Here is a 23,144-nt window from a genome sequence, read left to right on the forward strand (position 1 = left end):
TGATGTTTTAGAAATCGCAAATTTCGAGAAATGGAGAAATCATTTTAACTTTAAAATTATGAATCTTTGCGAAGAGGTGAATTTAGTGAAGAGAAAGCTTCAATTCCGAGAAAATTGGTTAATTGGCTTTCGTTAATTTTTCAATCATCTTCGAAAAGAGGATTTCAAAGTATTAACCAAAAAGCCACGATTCATATATATTGCACATATACTTATGTATATATGTATGTAGTTCCCATTTTCATCAAAAAAAACAACAGCATAATGTTTGCACTGTATTTTATTAAATAAATATTTTATCGGTTTTATTGTCGCAATAAATTATAAACTATCAATTAACTTATAATTATTTAATGCCCTAGTTAAATTAGTCTTTCGACCGCCCAACCCCTTACGCAGCCTCCACAGGTTCGTTACTCTTATTCTCCAACACTGGCACATTCGCGGGCAAAGCATCCCCTGCCGACTGCTGTTGCACTTCAACAACCGGTTCAGCTTGTACGCCTTCCGATTTCGTTTGCGGTTGCGCCTCCACAAGTGGGAGCGCCGCCGTATCTTCCTGTTGCGGTTGTGCAGTCACTTCTGGTTCGCTAATGATTTGCACTGGTATCAATTGTTCACCGTTTGCGGGCTGCACTTGGCTGTTGGAGTTCGATTCGCTAGCTTCGGGTAATTCGAGTTCACGTCCGGCTCTGCGGAACGCGTAGCGACCATGCTGTTTCAACAACTCCAGGTAGGGTGAAGCGTTGGAGCCGTAGACATAACGCGATTCGGCAAAAGCGGGTTTCACGTGACGTGTCAGACCTGGCATGTATTCACTTTCCATATTGCGCACAGATTCTGGTGCAACTTCTTCGTCGGAATTTTCTTGGGCACTATCAGCGCTGTTGGGAGCCTTCTCTACGATAGTGCCAGGGCGTATGCGTTGTGGCAGGATGGTATGTGTGGCAGTGTTGTCAGCGCTTGGCTTTACTTGAGACGCAATGATGACGGGCCTGCCAGCAGTGGTTTGAGTTGCCGAGTCGGTAGTGTGACGATCATGTGGTATTTTTGGTGGTTTGAACACATCCATTATGGAAGCTTCAGCTAGGAGAGGCACAGCTTCGGCGGTGATGACTGGTTGCTTCTTACGTTTCAAGCTTTGGTTCTGCATTGTTTGCAGGGCGCTGGCTGGTATGTTGAGAATAAGTGGTTGGGTTTGAATACCTTCGGTTACCGAGTGCAATTGATCGGGTGGTGCGATGCCCAATTGTGACCAAGGGATGGTTATGTATTGGGTGGGTGCATTTTTGCGTTTAACTGGCACACTCAAAGGCGGTTGTGGAAATTTCGTAGCACTTTGTTTAAGTTGTTGCACTTGAGGGTTGATCAATTGGAGATCATCAGCATTCAAAAGTGCAGGCGCCAAGTAGACAGTTTGTCCATTGCGATTTACAAAGAGAGTGGTCGGTTGCCGCCGGTTTTGCTTGTTGCCCGACTGCTTTGTGGACTTACGTACTAAGGCGCCAACCTCTGCGGGTGTACGACCGCCGGTCAGCTGACGTAGCTGGTTTATTATATTTTCCTGGCCGCGTTGAAAAAAATTTGCTTCACTTTGAGAACGTTTGGTTGAGGGACGTCCGTTCTGGCTGCGAAAGTAGAATTTCTGGTCAACATCATCTTCTTCAACCTCTTCGCTTTCAATGGGTTTTGGTACGCGACGCACAATGAAGCGTTGGTTGCCAACATTTAGGCGACGTCGTTGTTGTTGCTGAAGACGGCGTTTGTTGTTGTTTTGCGTACGGCGTACGCTTGATTGTTGCACATTGTCATCTTCTTCTTCAACCTCTACATTTGCATCATCTTCCAGTTCTTCGTCATCGTCATTGTCATGTTCAGCTGATGCTTCATCGTCATCATCCTCTTCTTCATCGGAGAAATCATCAATTACGACTGGACGGCGACGGCGCTTTTGTTGGGGCCGCTTTTGTTGTGGACGACGCACTGGACGAATGTCTTCCAATTCCTCTTCCACATCATCGAGATCTTCTTGGTCACGAATTGGTTTTCGTTTGGTTTGCTGATTTTTGTTGTTTCTACGTTTGTTCTTCTTTTTGTTGACTTGCTCAAACTCAACATCATCGAAATCTTCATCATCCTCTTCATCCGATTCGAAGTTCACATTGTTGTTGTTATGAAAACGTTGCGGGCGATTGTCATTCGTGATTGCAATAAGTGGTCGACGAGTCGAACCTCTGTGCTGTACACGGACCACCACATCAGGACGTTGTGTTGTGGTGGTTGAAGTAGTCGTGCTGGTCGTGGTGGACTCACGTACAGGGGAATCTACCAAACCAGGTAATTGTATGCGATCGGTTAACCAACCACTAACGGACCCAGCCAGATTCGACACTGAAGACGAGACCTGTGAACCCAAGCCTTGACCGGCATTGAAGCCGAACAGTGTCCAGGGTGAAGGTGTCGTTGGCGAAGCGCCATCGGCTTGCTTACCAGCCACATCTTCTTCTGGGGCACGAGGTTTGAAAGCGATCAAAGGATGAATTATAAAGTCTGCGACGGTATGAGGCTGGACATTTTGTGACTGTTCACTTTTCAAGGCGGCTGGTGGACGTTCAGTTGATGTTTTGAGTTCAGTGTCTGTGAATATATATTCTCTTTTTGATGTCCATAATTTCTAATTGAACAGCATAAGTTACTCACCAATAACCGCAAGGTCGGCAACAGGTGACTCAGTGGAATCTTCCATCCGAGCTTCCATTTTCATTTCGGCTGCCATGACGCTCATAACTAGCGCCGAAGCCATTACGGCGAAAATTGTGTACTTGGCGAACATGTTTATTGAGTTGAAGGCTCTATCAGGCCAATCCTCTAAGCTGGTGGATCACCACAAGATAAACACTTTCTACTGCGTTTAAACTCAATAAAGTCAAACTATTTCACTTTTTTGTAAATAAAACAGGTATTCCAATAATCTCACTTGAAAGCCAAGTCTCAACTTCGTAATATCGCCTAACACTTCTTTTGACAATCGCAACTTTTCACCAACTGGTCGAACGCTCGCATCAACATGAGCTTTTTATGTGACGCTCAACAGTGTTGTTGTTGCGGGCACTGTCAGCGCAATTTCGCTGTTGGCGTTGATTCGCAGCTTTCCGTGTGTTTCCGTGTTCGCCAACTTGTTTACAACGTCTTCCCTTAATTATGTTACATAGCGGAGAATTTGCGAGTGGGTACCTCGCTTTTTCCCACATTGTAACGTTGCTAAGAGTGTTCTGTGCTTGATGTGTGTGTGAGTCTGTTAGTTATTTAAGTTGAAGTGGCCTTAACCCTCTGGTGGACATTTATAATCGGATTTTTGAAGGCTGATGTAAAACACAATGTAGAATAATAAGGACGCAAAATATACGACGGAGTAAAGAAATGCTGTTCTGTACTCGTATACTGGTTCTGTAACTAGTTATGGCTAGAAACTTATGAAGTGTATTTGAAATCGGTTAAGAAAAAATCAGATACGGAAGAACTAGCAAAATGAGATGCCAAAATCTATCTTTATCTTACCCCTGAGTTATTCTGTAAACTCATCTGCGGATTCTCTAATGAAATTACTATTATTTCTTTAAAGGAATATTCAAAGTTGCTAAATCTAGACAATGATGAGCACTCAGCTCCGAGAAAAAATATTCAAAAACCTCGTGAAATTGATTGACGAGTTTAATGTTGTCAATTTTATGTCTCTCATATGTTTCTGTGTGTGTCGATGGCTCCGAGATTCGCAATCCGGATCGAGTAAGGGATTGCAGCAAGAAGCAGCTATATATTGGGGAAAAACCATTCGGCCCAGCTAAGCGACCGAAGAGAAAGGTCAACGTTTTAAACCCAAACTTCAGGCTTGATCTGTAGAAACTCTCCGCATCCAGGGCGGCAGGGCAGCCAAAAGGATATCCAAAAAGCACCCATTGACCGGAACAACCAAATGAGTCAAGAGCAGTGGAAATCGGTGGAGCTGATGTTGTTAATTGCGCTCTTAGTAAAAATTAAATGCGGCCAGCGTACGTCTATGCCAACTATCGATGGTGCGGCCTTAAACCTACAAAGCATGTAGGAGGAAGCCGTTCTGGAGGTAGTGGGCACTAGCTGCATACCGACCATTCCAAAAGTGAATCATACGCCGCGCGGTAAAGCCGGAGAATGCACTACGGGTTCTCGAAAGACGAAATTCTGATATGCCGACGAAAGACTAGAGGGTGATCATGATACCTAAATCCGTCATTTTATACAAAAGGTTCGAGAAAATAGCGTAGGTTGTAAGAATTACTCAGAGCTAGATCTCCGGCGACACTTCAAGCATCAAAAATAGTAGAAACAATTAAAGAAAGATTATATACCAAGAGAACCAGGCGGCATTTAAGGAAATAATCTCTTAACGCATTACGGCAGGGAATGTCCTTAGAAGCAGGGAGGCAGTAGAAGTGGTAACTGCCGGAAAGCGACTGCAACTATACTAGGTTCCATGCCTATGTGAGTCATGGGATGACCAAAAATTATAAATAATGACATTTTCGAAAGAGCTTCGAAAACTGCACCACAAATAAGAGGGTTAAGATTTTTCATATAATATTTTGTATTAAATACAGAAGTTAGAAACTGAATTTCTGTATAGCCGTGTCACTCAACTTCCCAAATAAGTAGCCAAAGTGTGTTTAAAATAAGCAAACAAAAATTTGTTGCCTAAAGTGCTTCTTAATTTACATAATATCATTTGTGGAAAATAGAAATTGGATAGTACGCTATTTAATTGGGCCATTAAAATGCTCATACATATATACTTTGCTCAGATATCATTAATTATACAATTGTCCAAAATTAGCTGCGAAAATGATGGATGGTGGGCGGCCAGTTTTCACACTTTGGCGAACTTTGTTGGCATGGAGATGACCGATGGTCGAAAAAATAAAGCATCATTCAAAGTTCTGCTGCCCGCCCAACATGGCAGTTCTATCACAACTGTATACTTAATATATACACCAAATACGAGTATATTAGTTATTCACTAACTTCTAGCAACAATTTCTCCTTCCTCACGAGCTTAACTTTCTTTCATTTGGACTTCCTCTGCAAACTAAACCAGTTGGAAAGTGTTCACTGCGAATTTCAACGAAAGGGAGAGTGCTTAGAGGTGAATTTATTTGACTGCTAAGTGCATGTATGTGTGTGCTACATATGTGCATTTGCATAAGTGTATATTATATATTTGTAGGCCATTTTTTAATCTGCATTACAAATAAGAAAATAAACCATTTAATGAAAGTTAATCTGATCTGATGTTTTGAATTTATTTCCTGTTATGTTGTTTACTTTCACACATGGGAAGAATAATATCATATATACATATGTATATGATTGTAAACTTTAAGGGGGTATTCTGGTCTAGAAGCCTGAATGTCAGGTAATTTTTAAAGTGTCAAAAGGCAATTTATATTTTTACTATCCATTTTTTATTAGTTATTTGTTCATTTTAGAAGAGTACAGAAAAAAATTAAAAACTAAAAAAGGTAAAAAATTTCAAAAAATATGAGCTGACGAAGTGGGGGGTCTCTAAAAATTTCAACGTGACCATACCCATGATTTCAACCCTCCTAGTTATCTGAAACCAAAAACAAACAAGTAAAGAAGGGTTAAGTTCAGGTGTCACCGAACATTTTATACTCTCGCATGATAAAGTGATAATCATTATCCGTCATTGACATATTTTTCAAATACCGTATTTGTGTAAAGTTTTATTCCGCTATCATCATTGGTTCCTAATGTATATATTATACAGAGAATGCATCAGATGGAATTCAAAATAGCGTTATATTGGAAGAAGGCGTGGTTGTAAACCGATTTCACCCATATTTCGCACATGTCATCAGGGTGTTAAGAAAATATTATGTACCGAATTTCATTGAAATCGGTGGAGTAGTTCCTGAGATATGCTTCTTGGTCCATAAGTGGGCGGCGCCACGCCCATTTTCAATTTTTAAAAAAGCCTGGGTGCAGCTTCCTTCTGCCACTTCTTCCGTAAAATTTAGAGCTTCTGACGTTTTTTGTTAGTCGGTTATCGCACTTTTAGTGATTTTCAACATAACCTTTGTATGGGAGGTGGGGGTGGTTATTATACGATTTCTTCCATTTTTGCCTGAAGGAAACGACTTTATAAAGTTTGGTTGACATAGCTTTAGTAGTTTCCGAGATATGTACAAAAAACTTAGTAGGGGGCGGAGCTACGCCCACTTTTCCAAAATAATTACGTCCAAATATGCCCATCCTTAATGCGATCCTTTGTGCCGAATTTCACTTTATTATCTTTATTTATGGCTTAGTTATGACACTTTATAGGTTTTCGGTTTTTGCTATTTTGTGGCCGTGGCAGTGGGCCGATTTTGCCCATCTTCGAACTTAACCTTCTTATGGAGCCAAGAAATACGTGCACCAAGTTTCATCATGATATCTCAATTTTTACTCAAGTTACAGCTTGCACGGACGGACGGACAGACAGACGGACGGACGGACAGACAGACATCCGGATTTCAACTCCACTCGTCACCCTGATCACTTTGGTATATATAACCCTAGATCTAACTCTTTTAGTTTTAGGACTTACAAACAACCGTTATGTGAACAAAACTATAATACTCTCCTTAGCAATTTTGTTGCGAGAGTATAAAAAGATTGTTAATCTAGAATAATGTTACAATGGCCGGAACTACGGAAAATTGGGGGAAAAAAATGGCGACTGCCTGAAAAAAAAGTTTTTTTGGATCACTTTTTTTGACTATTTCGAATTTTTTAAAAATAATAAAAAGAAAAATTTGGGGATGGGGCTAGTTCCAACCATAGACAAGCCTATAAAGAAGGCTCTATAAAATTTTCAAGTAAATCGGTCCAGTAGAACCTGAGAAATCGTGGGTATCGTTCCGAAAAAGTCAGTTTTGAGAAAAACGCGTTTAAAGTTTCGCGTAAAGTCTTTTGTTCGATTAGTTCCGGCCGAACCAGTTTGGATGCCGGGTCAGAAAAACGCCTATATCTCCGAAAATAATTTAAATTTTGAAAAATCCTCTTGTTCGCATATTGTTGAATAGTTTAACTTTGAAAATTTAAAAAATAGATTTTTTTAAATTTCTAGACCAGAATACCCCCTTAACACTATGCGACAAAGTATGCGAAATTACAAAATTGAAAGCCGTACACATATTTTACCAGCAGTGACTTTATGCTAAAATATCAGTTTGTACCTTAGTCGAATTGGTAGAACAGTGGTCTGGATGAGTGTAATCGGAACGTTGCCATGCCTACAAAACGCTATTAATTGTAATCGTACAAAGAGCCAACTAAGCTCCAAATTAAGCTAAAAACTTCAACAAATTGCATTAAGTAGGGGCACCTGTGGTTTGAAAATTTTAAATACGCCAAAAACGCTAGATTTCACACTCTATGTATATGGAGCAAATTGGACACATCCACCGATTATAACCATATTCAGAACATAATACTATCCTGAAAATGTTATATTACGGATTGAAAAAATAATAATTTGGATAAAACCACGCCTATTTCTCATAGCATATTTTCCTGATAATGGTATATCGAATTGAGTAGAATCGGTCAAAATTTTATCTTCTTTATACCTAATATAAAGATTTTCGAAAATCCAGTTGCCTATATATAGCATGTATGGGTTAATAACTATTGGCATATAACTATATAACTAATATAACGATTTTCAAACATCCGGTTGACCTTACGGCTTGTGCATTTGGCAGTATGTGAGGAATCTTATTGGAACCCAGAAAGCATATTTTCTGGCAAAGATATGTTGTATTGTCAAAAATGGATAAAATTGTCTAAATTCGGATAGTAGCTCCCGAATACCAAATATAAGAATTCAATTTCGGGTTGATTTATATATGTAGTTATCGGTTAATGCATAAACATAAAAGGCATATTAAGAAAATTATGCAACTCACACACAACTGTATCGTAAAGTGTAACATTTTTGTTGTTTTACACGCCTACAACGTTTTGAAATACGAACGCTATTTGTGTTGTTTACGGTAACTTAAAATATTCTTCCCGACCAGAAAATGGAATTTAATTACTCTCTTATATAGAATACTTATTTTTTATAACTTTCTACGTAGATTAACTCATCAAGAGTGCACAAATAAATTAACTATTTTTTTGACTTTTTGAGGACCAATGTTTATCGATGGTACGGTAAATTCAATCGTCGTAGATAAATCCAAATCGAATTTCGGAAAGGTCTGCAAAAGCATTTGTTGTTACGGAACTATTGATGCTGTGCGTAAACCGATATTAAAAGATCGTCATGTGACAACTATGGGCATTAATGGAACATACATTCAATATTGCGTGAATATTTGACTGTAACAAAAATTTGTTCACGTTGGTTCCCATACAATTTGTTTCAAAAAAGACTCGGGCCGATTATTCGAGAGTAATGTTAACAAAATACGAGAGCGGTGCTTCGAAACACGTCTATGACATTGTGACAGATGATGAATCGTGGATTTACGCGTATGAGCCCGAAAGTAAAGAGCGGTTGACTGTATGGATGTTTCAAGATAAACCGAGTACAATAAAAGTGGTTCGACAACGAAGCACTTCCAATGGCTTCCTGTTTTTTTTTTCGGAAAAACTGAACGTGTCGCAATCTGGCCAATAGATAACGCAGAACAATAAACACTGAGGGATGCACTACATTTTTTGTGTCAGTTGTCTTTAAAGAAATAGGGAAACCAAAAGGAACGCTCTCCACAATGCCAATGCTAGCTCTCACACATCGTCTGAAACATTTGACGAGTCATTCTTCGCATAGTGATGACAAGGCTCCGAATGGTTTCTTTTTATGGACGTACAGAAAAAATAAACTAGAGGTTAATGTTTGTCGACACCCGAAAAAGCGGTTGATGCGTTCAGAAGGCATGTTTTGGAGATACCTCAATCAATTGCTTCGAGGATTGCTTTAAATGCATGCAAAAGGGTGAAGATTTTAATGGAGGGTTTTTGGGAAAACAATAAAGCCATTTTCGTTGATTAATACTCGTTATTGTTCTCGAATCCCGAAATATAAAGGGCAAGTATACTTTAGTAATGGAGTAAGGTTAGTCCAATGAGTCTAGGTCTCCCCATAGACACAATAAACACGATCCCATGCTATATATGTATAATATAATAAACTTTTGCAACATCTTACTACAGAGCATAATAGTTTTGGTTACCTAAGGGTTGTTTTATCACACAAAACTAATCGAGATAGACATGGTATTATATAAATATAATTGAACAGAATGAAGAAAAGAATTCGATCCGAGTGACTGTCAGCCCGTGCAAGCGGTAACTTGAGTAATAATTGACATATTTTATTAAAACTTCGTGAACGGGGTTCCTGGAAAAAAATGAGGACGAGTTCGTAGATGGACGAAATCGGACCACTGCCATTCCCACGAAAGAATGAAAGGCAATTACTAAGCACTTAAAATATAGAATTGCAATTTGTCAGAGTGGATCGCAGTAGCGAGAGGCACCTGTGGGTAAACAATTTTGAAACAATGGACGTAACTTCGCCCTGTTCTTGTTTCAATGGACCTTTCTCCTAAACCTCTAAAACTACAATAACCAAATTTACTCACTACCAATTCTATTTGTCAAGTATATGTTTATGTATATGTAAAATATATCCAGGTGTCTTTGTAGTCATTTTTTTGCATTGTGTTGAAAGAATCAAATTTTGCACCGAAAAGTGATGATTTGCGGAAAGGATTAATTTTTTGTTTCCATTTGAAGAAAGTGCCGCAGAGACGCATCGAATGCTTGTCGAGGCATATGGTGATCATGCTCTATCAGACAACATATAAAACATGGTTTCAACGGTTCAGAGATAATGATTTTGATGTGAGAAATGAAAAACGCCAAACTGCAAGCAATACTGGATGAAGATGATATTTCGAGTCAAAAGCAAATGGCAACATGCTATTTATTGCACCACAAACAATTTCGGACCGCAGCTATGGGCAAGATCCAAAGATGCGGAAAGTGGGTGCCACATTAATTGAATGAAAGACAAATGGAAATCCGAAAAAAAAACATATGAAATGCTGCTTTAAAGACACGAAAGATAATCAGGTTTGCATCGAATTGTCACTGACAAAGAAAAATGGATTATCTGAAACGGAGAAAACCATGGGTTAATCCACATCAAAAAACCTGCAAAAACAGATCGATAGCAATGCTCTGTGTTTGGTGTGTACCCGAAAGGTTTGGTATATCATAAGCTTCCAAAGCCTGGTGAAACTGTCGCTACAGACAACAAATGATCAATTTGAATCATGCATTGATCGAAAAACGACCAGAATGGACTAGAAGACACGGCAAAGTAATTTTGTTACGCGATAATGTACCTGCACACAAAGGAAAATCGGTTCAAGATACAGTCAAAGTACGAAGATAGTCAAAATGTGTAAAAAGCAATTGTCAATACTTGAATATCTTTTTTTACTTGTTGCCATTAAAAATTAGTATTTAAGTTTCACAAAAAACGTTTATTTAATACCAGTACAACGTACTTTTTGATTTTCATACCCTGCAGAGGGTATATAAAGTTTGCCTCGAAATTCGGAACACACAGAAGGAATCGTCAGAGACCTTTTACTATGCATATAAATATCCAAAAATGGTCAGCGTGACGAGCGGAATCGATTTAGACATATCCCTCTCTGTGTATACAAAAAAAGGTCAATTTAAAGTCACGAAAAGTTCTTCAAGAGTGTTACATGGTGATTTTTGTCGTCGCTTTCACTACCTTGTGACTCGGTGCATTGTCTCGGTAAACAGCACTTTCTTGATCTCCAAATGCCGCTGATTTCATACAACAAACGGTTCCTTTTCCTAGGTAGTCAATAAAAATTATTCCATGCGCATCCCAAGAAAAAAACGTCATAACCTTTTTAGCCGACTGTTGCGATATCCACGCTTTAGAACGGGTTTATCGTGTGCAGTCCGCTCGGATGATTGTCGATTGGACTTCGAAGTGAAACAATGGGTTCATGTTTCATCCATTGTCACATATCGACGCTTGAACAACTCCACTGCTCCGAATCATCAACTCCTTGTTGGTTTTGTTCAAAATTAGGCGCACGCGGCACAGAGCTGTCTCATACCCTAATATTCGTGAAGATACAATGTAAACATTCAGTTGATATCTTTAGAGTGCCTGCTATATCGAACAGTTTTACTTTACAGTCATCCAAATTTATTCTGTGGACTCTTTTGATGTTTTCGTCGGTAACAACCTCTTTTGGGCATCCAATACATTGTGTTCATTTCACCATGTCTACCTAAACTTAGCATATCAAGCCTTGATGATTGATTTCCTTGGGCAGTGTCCAAACTCTCCTCATCAAGTCAAGTTTCCGCTTCAACTGTATTTTCCCCCTTCAAAACGCAGTATTTTATCAATAATAAGTTATTAGCATATAGCTGCCATACAAACCGAACGATCAAACTCAAGTCCTCGCATGGAAAACTTTTTTCTATGTGCAATCTCCGAAAAAATTCTTCAGATCGAAACCATATCATTTAGTTACCATGCAAACCTACCGTTTAAAGTTAAGTTCTTATAAGGAAAACTTGAACGGCTGAAGTTAATGCTTTTTCTTGTTTTTATTTTTTTTATTTTATTTTATAATTTTCTATCAATACTGATTGAGTATTCGCATGCTTTTGCAAATCACGAAATCTCTTTCCGTTCAACGCAGATAATATGCAACTATGTTGGGTGCTAATTAAAGATTTGGCCGAAAGCGCGACCGAAATAAAACTTTTGCCAAACTAACTATTTTTTGACGTGTTAATGACTTAATAATTGACTTCACCGGAGGGTGACGAGCTCCAACGAGTCGCATAAGTGTGAAAGTGGCGCTCTGTTACGCACCCACGAGGTGCCGGTCTGGGGGCAGCTTCGTGCTGAGCTAGCTAGCTGAAAAAGTCACTTGGTGATGTGAACTTGTGACATTGAAGAATTGTTGATTTGTTCAGCCCTGTAGCTGATTTATGCGCATCACTAGCCTGAATAGTGCTTACTACCATGAACACTTAGCGGTAAAATCAAGCAATCTTTGTTTGACTTTTGGTATAATTAATTATATGAACATATGCTTATGGGTGTATTCAGATGTGTATAAATTAAGCGGTGCTTCTCTTCAGAAACGAAAAAGATACGAAAATCACACAAAATTCTATGGCTTAACTAATTTTAATGCGAATTTCTCTTATTTTAGGTCAATAATTTATTCTTGTAGTATAATTTTTAATTAAGTGGTATTTTCCACGTTTCTCTTGTAAAAAGTTAATTTCATGTGTTTTATGTATTTGAGTCAACGCTTGACCCAATTACGTATCGTCTATGGTTTGTTCGCTTTTATCGCATATAATCGCTTGTGCATATGTTTACAAACATACATATATGTTACATATGTATGTATGTATATAAATATGTATGTGTTCTTATATTATTTATTGGCGACAATATGTTGACTTTCACAACTGCAACTTTCATGCCCAGCTACCTAGCAGAAGTAGCCACTGTTGCCATTTGTGCTTGGCGAAAAATGTATGTATGTAAGTGGCAACTCCCGATAACAGCCACTTTTACGCTGTTGAAACGCAAAATATGCGTTTCCGCTAGTTTCGTCTGCTGTTGCAGGGCCAACTGTCTCATTAAAGCTGGTCAACGACTTAAGCTGGAGCGCCAGCCAACACCTAGATTTGGCAAGTGCCATTCTTTACTGCACAACGGTACAAGGTGTTTTGTTTCACAGCATTGCTTTTGTCATTTTAAGCGCGCATTTTGCATATTTTTCCACCGACACATAAATCAACACAATTTTGCGTATAAAAATTAGCATTTCCCTAATTTCTTTCAGCATTCTCGCATTTGATAGCTTGATATGTAGATTCTTATATGTCTGTATGTAAGGCATCGCCTTAGAAATTTCATGTCTAATTATTAATATTTCTGTTGCTCTGTTGTTGCTTTGCAACTGAAACTATCAGCGGAACACACACATACATACGTAAAACTAAACGACTCAACAGAACTGTGAAGCCCCAACTGTAGATTTACAGACAGACAGTTTAGCTGGCAAATAAATGCTTTCTTTTGCATTTTGTTATTTTATTTAGTTTTCTTCTTTATAACTGGCGTCTTTATAGCTCTCTACGAGTATATATTATATTAGTTAATGTTTTAAATGACCATTTCATCTGTCTGCAATAGATTTCAGAACAATTTGCCAGACAGTAACAAATATCTCTTTGCTTTATATTTATTTTATTTTTTTCCGCTTTGATTCTGATTTGCCCATATAAAAAGTCTATGGGTATTGGTGTCTCTAAGCATTTAGTAGTCGCGCTTTAAGGAAGAAACATAACAAACAACGCTTTCTTGTCAAGTCTTTAATTAGTGACTAAAAAATTCGAATAACGAAAAAATGAACCCAAAATCAGTTTTGAGCATTGCTTTTCTTGTGTTGGCGTTGGTCTGCCTTGTGCAAGGTAAGTCGTAAATACAGTGGAGAAGAAGAGTATACTTGGAGAAAGTTCAGTTTACTAAATTTGTAATTTTATTCACGCGCCTATTTATGGAATTTTGTTTTACTGAATACTGTTACTTCTGTGTATTATGGATCGAAATGTTAATATCATGCAAATTTTAAGCCGAAATTGTCGAAAAGCCTAAATAGGGCCTATTATTTTGATAGCTTTCTTGATGTTCTGAATGTGATTCAAAGTGAATTTGATGAAAAATATTTCATTTGAATAAACATCAATAAATTGGCGGCCTAAAATTTGTGGAAAATAGTAAAACTCTGTATTGTTGTTGTTTAAGGAAAAGAAAATAAAAAGTACATAAACAGCGGCAACATCGAAGCTCTCTTCATAGGCACATTTTTTATAACAACTAAACTAACTAAATCTAATAACGTAAGAATTGGTCAAATGAATCTTCATCTTATTTTGACTTTGACCGTTTATATGACAGTAGCATGATCTCAAGAATTCATTCGGATAAATACTCGTATTGCTTTGGACAATAATCTGCGCCAAATTTTGTGAAGAATTCTTGACAAATAAAAAAGCTTGCTCTATCAGAACTATTTTTTGATCGGCCAGTTTGTAGGGCAGCTATATGCTATAGTATATTGCAACTACTTTAGTAGAAAAAGATGTGTAGCAATTTTTAGATTGATATCTCAAAAACGAAGGCATGACTTCGGACAAATTTTAATCCTTTCGTTTACAACTTTCATTGTTATGATTACTCAGACCCAGTTGCTTAGAGAAATAATAAATGAAGCAAAAACGGTTTGGGGTATCAATGAAATTCTTTATTGATGTAAAAGTACATACGGTGCCATCATGTGTGGAACTCGACTTAATGTGCATGAACAACGCGGCCAGCCGTTGAACCCAACTTTCGACGGTTTTCAAGCATAAATCGGTCGTACGAAGTTCATCAATCGTAGCTGGCTAGTTGGTATGGACCACAGACTTGATGTAGTCTCAAGTTTAACGACGTCAAATTGCACGAACGAGGCGGCCAATTGACTGAGTAATTTCGTGAAATATCACGTTTACCAAACTTGGTTTTCAATAAATCGTTCTGTTGGAACCACATATTGTCCAAGTCCATATCATCCAATTCGGGCCATATATATATATATATTCGGTTATCATTGAGTGGTAGCTATTCCTATTTACAGTAACGTGCTGGTTTTCATGATCACGGAAGTAGTACGGCCCATAAACCGCACCAAACCGTATTTTTTTCGGAATGCAATGGTGACTCATGGTGTACGTGTGGACTGATGCCTGACCAGTAACACTTATTTTGCATATTGACGAAGCCATTTAGCCAGAAATGAGCCTCATCACTGAAGATGATCTTCCTATGAAAATCCGGATTATTTTCACAGAGATTCCTAACGCTTGAGAACGACGTGTGAGGGACTGACTTGGGTCTTCCTCAATTGATGCGCTAGCGGTAACAATATTCTCGACACTAAGGGCACGTCTTTATCTCACTGGCACGGAAACATTTTGTACTGTGACTGTGAATTCAAATTTTTCCACTAGACGCTAAATTTTTTAGCCGACAGGACGGTTATGAGACCATAAATTGGACGTGGCGTTCTTAAAGTTGAGACCACTGACTCCGGATTTCGGAATTAAATTTTGATAATTTCGACTTGTTGGACCTTTCAATATGAAATTGTAAACTTTACTGAAGAGAAATGTCGGAAGAGCGGAAAAAAATGATGTCGTTTGCTGTCCCTGAATTCTATAGAATTAGATAAACTTCCACTGCAATATTTGGGAATTCGAAGGTATTCGGACAGACTATTGAGTCTTAAGCCGATTCCGAACGGCTGCTGTAATTCATGATAGGGTTCCAGTGACTAAAATATACTTGAAGGATTATCGTTGCTTGCCAAGCAGCACAAGGTTAATACAATTTATATAATGTCGAATTCAGAGCCCGTTAAGTGGTACAGCGAACGTCTCATAACTTTAACACTATGGCGCAGATAATATCAGGAGCAAAAACTGAAACTTTCATAAATACAAAAAACTCTTTAATCTTATAAAACTCTCTCTTTAAAATGATAAGCCATACTAGCTCTGTAAAATTCTCAAGCACTCAAAATTTTAATCATCTCATTTTCTTCTTCGCCCATATAGCCCGCCATGTTCCACGCCACCAAAGCCGATACGTGCAAGTGAACGGTGATGAGGATGATGACTACTCGTCTGATGAAAGTAATGTTGCCGGCCGTCACCCACATCCAAATACACAGCGCGCACTTTCGCACGCACAGGCACGTGTCTTCCCCGGCGCCGTGGCCATCAAGAAGTTGGTGTTGTTGAAATTCAAGAAAATCGTACCAATCTCTTTGATTTTGTTGAGATCAAGTGATGAAAATGAAGGCGAATTAGTGCCCGTGTATCCAACATCTGAAATTCCAGCCAACGTACAATTCATTCCCACGCCAAACGGTATCTCGGGACATCCCGATGTACAAGCCATTGCTATACCCAACGAATTGCATCAACAACTCGAACTGAACGGTCTAGCCAATTTGGAGAGTATCGAAGGCCTGCTCAATCAAGCACAAGAGGGTGATGTTGAAGCCGATGCTGAAGATAAACCAGTTGCTGTTGTTAATGAAGAGCCCAACCCAGAGGATGAACCTTTGAATGTGGCCGAAGAGGATGTCGATCAATTGTTGGAAAATCTGTCCGTGGATAAGACCAAAATTGCAACAGCGGACGTACAGTCAGTGCGTCGCTTGGCAGCCGATGACCTTGCACGCCCGAGCCTTGTGCGTGCCTCGCAATTCCAAACGGGTGTCGAAGAGATTCCCTTGTTCCTCTACGCAGCCAAAGACACACCACAAGTAGTGCATTCCGTTCGCAAGGGTGGACGTAAACATGTGAAGCAATCAGCACGTCGCTACCACCAATGAGCGGTATTTGAGGATTTTAAGAGGCCATGGTTCATATTAGACGATTAGACTGAATATACATATGTACAAGAGTGTGTGTATATCAAACAAAATAAATAAATTAAAATATATCTGAGGATTTTTCGGTATTTATTTCCTAAGGAGATTTGGTAATTTACAAGAGTTCCTATTATTTAAATTTTTGCATATTTTGCACGTTTCCTTGCTAAGACTTATACACCTCTGTGTATGTGTAGATGCAATGACTTAATGTGTTCACGACTTATCAGCAACTTGCCGTTGCTTTCCCATTGTTTTGCTCTGCGCTGTTGAGCTTATGTAGCCGAGAAGAGTAGCTTTTTGTTTCATTGCGCCTTTTTCACGCGGTGTTACTTCAGCTTTACTTGCTCTACTTGCAGTAATCTGTTCAATCCGCACACAACAATGGCGCTTAAATGACTGATATCGCACACTTTGCATACATTCCACGCATTCGCAGCACTTTCCCGCTTCTTTGATGGCCTTGGCTATGACTTTGCTTGGCGTCAACTCGGTGATAAGAAGTTTGTACACATTGGCGTTCTTGTTCGCGATTTTCTGTCGGAGTGTAAGCATTTCAATGGAAAGTGACCATATGGCTTATGCTGTGGGAATTTTTTCGCGTTCGAGTCTTTGCTATTGCACTACTTTTCATGTTTCTCTTCTTTTCTTTTCTATACTTAGTTTACTGAACAATTCTTCTTTTTGTTTCAAGGAAAGTGGTTAATAGAATTTGAGGCGTTCCAGAACCTGCCAGCCAATTGAAAGCAACCGGTAACTATCGAGCCGACAGCTTTCATATGCTACCAATATTTAATGAAGAATATAATCCACGCGGCCTTTTGAGATAGTACTATCTTAGTCACCTTCAATCGGCTGTCGGTCAACCAGAGATCTCAGATTTTTGTCACTTTACCAGTTGGGCGTAGCCGTTTTCGGAGCACCTTGAAGTGGTTCATCAGTGCGGACCATTTAAAAACTCGTTAAGTCAATTTCTTACGATCACCATCGAAGAAGAAGTGTCATTGTATGCGGTACTTCAACGCTATTTTATTCAATGTGTGCCTTCCAAAAATAGGAATCGTAACACAGACTCTTGGGCCCGAAGAGGTCCGTATTTTTCCAAAAATTATGTGAATTGTTGAGATTACCGAAAAAGGAACGCCCAGCAAAACAATTGAAGCTTTAATTTGCAAAATATTGGAATATTGCCGTGGACAGGGCTACAACAACGGTAGTAATATTAACAGTAAATATGAAAGCGCATAATATAGCATCCAACATAAAAATAATATGTAATATTACCCTTGGTATGCAGTTCTTCCACCCTGTGGTGCCCTCGCGCTGAATTTTATTGGAGTCGATTCGTTCGAATGGTGTCGTCCAAAAATGTTTCGATATTTTCAGTGGCTTGAAAAATTCTAAAATCCATAATATCCAAAATATCTTTAGGGATTGATAATCACTTTGAAAGAAGTTAAAAAACACATCCTTACGGAAGAAATTCGTTGAGACTATGATGGAATTTTGAAATATATGAGCAAATTTGGCCTTCATAAATATTAGTAAGAAACGGGGAGAGCGTTTGAACTAATATCTAAAAGTGCTCGAAGAAAGATATCAATATTGATGGGATGACGATGGCAAATTATTGCTGGTCCTTAAGGGGGTATTCTAGTCTAGAAATTTAAAAAAAATATAATTTTTTTTTTATTTTCAAAGTTTAACTATTCAAGAATATGTGTACAAGAGGATTTTTCAAAATTGAAATTATTTTGGGAGATATAGGCATTTTTCTGACCCGGCGTCCAAACTGGTTCGGCCGGAACTAATCGAACAAAAGACTTTACGCGAAACTTTAAACGCGTTTTTCTCAAAACCGACTTTTTCGAAACGATACCCACGATTTCTCAGGTTCTACTGGACCGATTTACTTGAAAATTTTATAGAGCCTTCTTTATAGGCTTGTCTATGGTTGGAACTAGCCCCATCCCCAAATTTTTCTTTTTATTATTTTTAAAAAATTCGAAATAGTCAAAAAAAGTGATCCAAAAAAACTTTTTTTTCAGGCAGTCGCCATTTTGTGAAAAAAATTTGTTCCCACTTTTCCGTTGTTGCGACATTATTCTAGATTAATAATCTTTTTTTTTGATTTCAGATAACTAGGAGGGTTGAAATCATGGGTATGATCACGTGGAAATTTTTAGAGACCCCCCACTTCGTCAGCTCAAAATTTTTGAAATTTTTTACTTTTTTTAGTTTTTAATTTTTTCTGTACTCTTCTAAAATTTACAAATAACTAATAAAAAAATGGATACTAAAAATATTTACTGCCTTTTTTTTAAGACACTTTAAAAATTACCTACCTAAAATGCATGCTTCTAGACCAGAATACTCCTTAAAGAAGGGATTTTCAACTGACTTTTCCATTGACCTGTTAGTATAAGTTAATCAATGAAAGAAACTTAGTGCTTTAAGATATCAATGCCAGCATCTACGCTGGAATTTAGAAATATAGAAAGCTTTCTTATGGATTTGCAATTGCTGGAAAAAAAAAATTAGAGCATGTCGGGACGAACAAACTGAAAACGATTTACATGAGTAAGTGGATGAAAGTTGCAGTAAAGGAGAATTTGAGTACAAAAGAAATCGTTTAGAATCTGATAAGTAGTAAAATGAAGCTTTTCAGCACAAACACATTTACTATGTGAATTTTACTCCATACAACTTATTGAATGCCGCTAATGATAGAAATATAGTAAGATTTTTTCCAAATATTTGCACCGCTTTGAGAATATTTTGCACTTTAACTGTTTCTGTTTCAAGTGGAGAACATTCGTTTAGTGCTTTAGCAAGGATCAACAATTTTTATTGAGCATGCTCGGTTCAGGGTAATAACGGGTTTTTCAATAGGGACGCTACAAAAGTAGACCGATAGAGACAGCAAACGACGTCATGTTTTTCCCGTTCTATTGACACTTTTCTTCAGTAAAGTTTGTTATTTTATAATGGTAAGATATACGATCCAACAATGAGTCGAAATTATTAAAATATTCTACAGAAATTCGGAGTGATTTTATGATCGTCATAATCATCCTATCATATCAACAATTGTGCGTCTAGTGAAAAAATTTGAGTCCACAGTTCCCGTGCCGGTGGGACAAAAAACTATCCGTAGTGTCGAGAATATTGCTGCCGCTAGCGCATCAATTAAAGAAGACCCAAATCAGTCTCTCACACGTTTTTCGCACGCGTTGGACATCTCTGTGACATCGTTGTGGCAAATTTTGCGAAAAGATTTTGGCCTACATCCTTACAAAATCGAATAGACGCAAGAACTGAAGCCACTTGACCACCTGAATCGTCGTATGTTCGTGAATTGGTCTGAGCAACAATTTGAAAATGACCTGGATTTTCACCGAAAATCATCTTCAGCGATGAGCCTCATTTGTGGCTAAATAGCTTCTTCAATATGCAGAATATACATTATTGGTGAGGCAGCAATCCACACCTACTCCATGAGTCACCATTGCATCCAGAAAAAATTACGGTTTGGTGCGGTTTATGGCGTCATTGGGCCGTACTTCTTCCTTGCTGATAAAGACCGGCACGTTACTGTGAATGGAAATCGCTACCACTCAATGATAACCGAATATTGTTGGCCCGATCGGATGATACGGACTTGGACAATGTGGTTCCGACAGGACGGCGCCAAAATCACACAGCGAATGTCAAAATTTATTGAAAACCAAGTTTGGTGAACGTGTTATCTCACGACTTGTCCTAGTCAATTGGCGCCACGGTCGTGCGCTTTGTCGTCGTTAGACTATTTCCTGTGGGGCTACGTCAAGTCAATGGTCTATGCCAACGAGCCAGCGACACTTGATGAACTTTGTACAAATATCGACCGTGAAATTGTAGCAGTATCGGCCGATTTACGCTTGAAAACCGTCGAAAATAGGGTTCAGCGGCTAGACACAGTTATTTAGACAGCTGCACGACTACATAACTCTGTCCATAAAAGCGTGTGTATTTCAATATTTGACAGCTGTCGCTAGAAGTCTGTCGCCTCCTTTATGTTTTCAGCATCGTCCATGACGTGGATATGTGGCATGTGACAGTTTTTGACCCGATATCACTCCGGACTCATTCCAGTTCCGTAAACCAGTTTGATAAAATAAGGACCGTCCGCCAATAAAAATATTATTTTTATATAATACAAAATTTCTCATTAACGCTTTATGAACTCACGAGCCTTCGACTTGTACTTTCTTTGATTGATAGCCTTCGGGCTCACTGCTTACATTTCAGTAATTTCCAGTTTCAGGGAATAATCGGTACACTTATAACAACTTTTTATTAGTTAAGGACTTAATATAATATCTTAAAAAAGCTACTAAAACATTAACTTTTAAAGTTATCCAAATATTGACGTCTGTGGTACAGAGAGGGAAAATTGTCCTCCACCTAGATTACCTAAATTACCACCGAGATATAAACCGCCTGGATTACTACCAATAAAACCACCGCCACCAAAAAGTCCACCGCTCCCGAAAAGTCCACCGCCTCTTCTTATTACACCACTGCCACCATAATAGCCACAAGGTGGTGGGCCGAAGTAGCCGTAGCTGCAGGCGCTGCAACAGCTGATCGGCGGTCTGGGTGGGTACATCGGTGGCTGCGGCGGTGGTGGCATGGGGATAGGTGGCATTACGGGAGGTTGTGGACGCGGCATCGGATATTGACAGCAAACAGGTGGGTCGGGGTTAACAACAACTATACAACAACGATTCTGACTGTATGCTTCAATAGTACAAGGATTGACGCAAGGTGACGACGTAAGGCTATTGATAAAGTCGCTGATGAGTCCAAATGTGCGCGCATTTCGCTGAGACGGATCGAACTTCTCGAACTGTTCAGTGCTCGAATTTTTAGCCGCAACACCATACTGGGGATAAGAGTAGTTAGCTGGCAACTGCCTCGGCATTTGTCCTTGCATTTGTGGCACTCTATTGTAATTGCTATAGTAGTAGGGGTAGCTATTCGGTTGTCTGGTATTAAATTGTGTTGGCAACTGAGCTGCTTGTTGTTGTTGTGGTGGTGGTATGTTATTGTAGTTAATATTATTGTTGTTGGTATTGTAGTTGTTTGGCTTTCGCAAGTCCGTGACTTCAGTAGCCAGACGTTGTTGTTGTCTTTGCATATGCTGCATTTGTTGCCGCTGCTGTGATGTGTAAAGCATTTGCTGCGTTGGTTGTTGTTGGTCTCTTTGTTGCTGATATTGCTGTTGGCTTTGCCACTGCTCCAATGGTATTTGTTGGGTTGTATTCACGTTGAATGGCCAGCGGAGAACCATGTCTGTAATACATGTAGGTACAGAAAAAGTTAGCTCCTAAAAGTATGTTACATGTGCCTTCAAACTAGTGCGTGATTTAGGTGGAGCCTGTGTGTAGACTACTAGTTGTGCATTTCAGCTTTACTCCGCGGAGCTCCGTTTCTCTTCAAAATAAGCATTCACAATAGATATGGAAAAATTGAAGATTCACGGAACTTGATGTAAGAGTACTCATTTTAATTTTTGTTATAATGAAAAAAATAACTCGACTTTTAGGACGACTTAAAACAAAGCGCAAACTCTCTTTCGATTGATTAATAATTTTTAAAATTACAGTTTTGTAAAAATCCAAATTATATATCAAAAAAAAGGAAGCTTGTTTGAGCATGTTTCCATAAAATCGTCAATTTTATAAGAATCTATTGAAGGGTTATTTGGGAATTTCAGGTTTACGAGTGCCAATGCGGTATCCGATGGAATAAGAGGAGAAGCTTCTAATCACAATCCGTCTCAGACACCGGAACTTCAAATATATTCAAGAATTTCTTTTAGTAGTTTGTGATCGATTTACGCAATATTGCAATAATAATTTGTACTAAAAAAATGTCAGGCGGTTTTGTGATTGCTGACAAGACTGAGTTTATTTGAATACGCGTCAAAGAAGAATTCAAATTTTGTTTACTGAATAAGGGCAGGCCAAGCGGCTACACATTTCTTAGAAGTCAATAATAAGAAAGTTTGGTTTCGTCAAATCAGCCAGGCTTAACTATTAGGTTGATGAGTTTGGCAGAGAATAATTTAGTATGAGCTGCTCCCCTAAATAAAACTTCTCAGTTTGTAACTGTATAGCAAACTAATGTCTGGCCTGAAGTAAACAATCGCACAGAAATGGCCCGCCTCAAAAGAGAGTTATAAAAATGGTCTGTCCCAGTTTTTTGCCAACCAAAATTTAGATCCGCTCAAAGACTTTCAAGTCGACAACATTTTCAAATTATTTTGAATACATCAGATTTAAAGAAATCACTGGCGAAATTAATGATCTCAAACCCAAATTCATTGTTTGAATTATAAATCAAATAGAAATCTACGCATCGGCGTGAATCAAGAATGTTAAAATGTGGGTGATCCTTTTATTCTCATTAAAAGGCAATACCATATATTGTGTCTACACCAAAACAATAACAAAAACCATAGAAATAGTCAAT

The 23,144-nt window shown here is 38.6% G+C and overlaps 3 protein-coding genes across 3 annotated transcripts; 1 reads left to right on the top strand and 2 right to left on the bottom strand.

Moving 5' to 3' along the window:
• Window positions 1–391: 391 nt before the first annotated feature.
• LOC120774580 (probable serine/threonine-protein kinase kinX) lies at window positions 392–2,833 on the bottom strand. Its single transcript, XM_040104313.1, has 2 exons — window positions 2,701–2,833; window positions 392–2,637 (listed from the first exon to the last, which is right to left on the bottom strand). Exons 1-2 carry the CDS (start codon window positions 2,831–2,833, stop codon window positions 392–394), a joined length of 2,379 nt encoding a protein of 792 aa, XP_039960247.1.
• A 10,717-nt stretch (window positions 2,834–13,550) lies between these two features.
• LOC120774581 lies at window positions 13,551–16,601 on the top strand. Its single transcript, XM_040104314.1, has 2 exons — window positions 13,551–13,614; window positions 15,802–16,601. Exons 1-2 carry the CDS (start codon window positions 13,551–13,553, stop codon window positions 16,584–16,586), a joined length of 849 nt encoding a protein of 282 aa, XP_039960248.1. The 3' UTR covers window positions 16,587–16,601.
• Window positions 16,602–21,021: 4,420 nt separating this feature from the next.
• On the bottom strand, window positions 21,022–22,174 carry LOC120774582 (putative uncharacterized protein DDB_G0282129). The gene is made up of 2 exons (XM_040104315.1): window positions 22,151–22,174; window positions 21,022–21,996 (listed from the first exon to the last, which is right to left on the bottom strand). The coding sequence occupies exons 1-2, from the start codon at window positions 22,172–22,174 to the stop codon at window positions 21,022–21,024; spliced, it is 999 nt and encodes a 332-aa protein (XP_039960249.1).
• Between the last annotated feature and the right edge of the window lie 970 nt (window positions 22,175–23,144).

This window comes from Bactrocera tryoni, chromosome 4 (assembly GCF_016617805.1).
Source record: "Bactrocera tryoni isolate S06 chromosome 4, CSIRO_BtryS06_freeze2, whole genome shotgun sequence".
Classification (NCBI taxonomy): Eukaryota; Metazoa; Arthropoda; class Insecta; order Diptera; family Tephritidae; genus Bactrocera; species Bactrocera tryoni.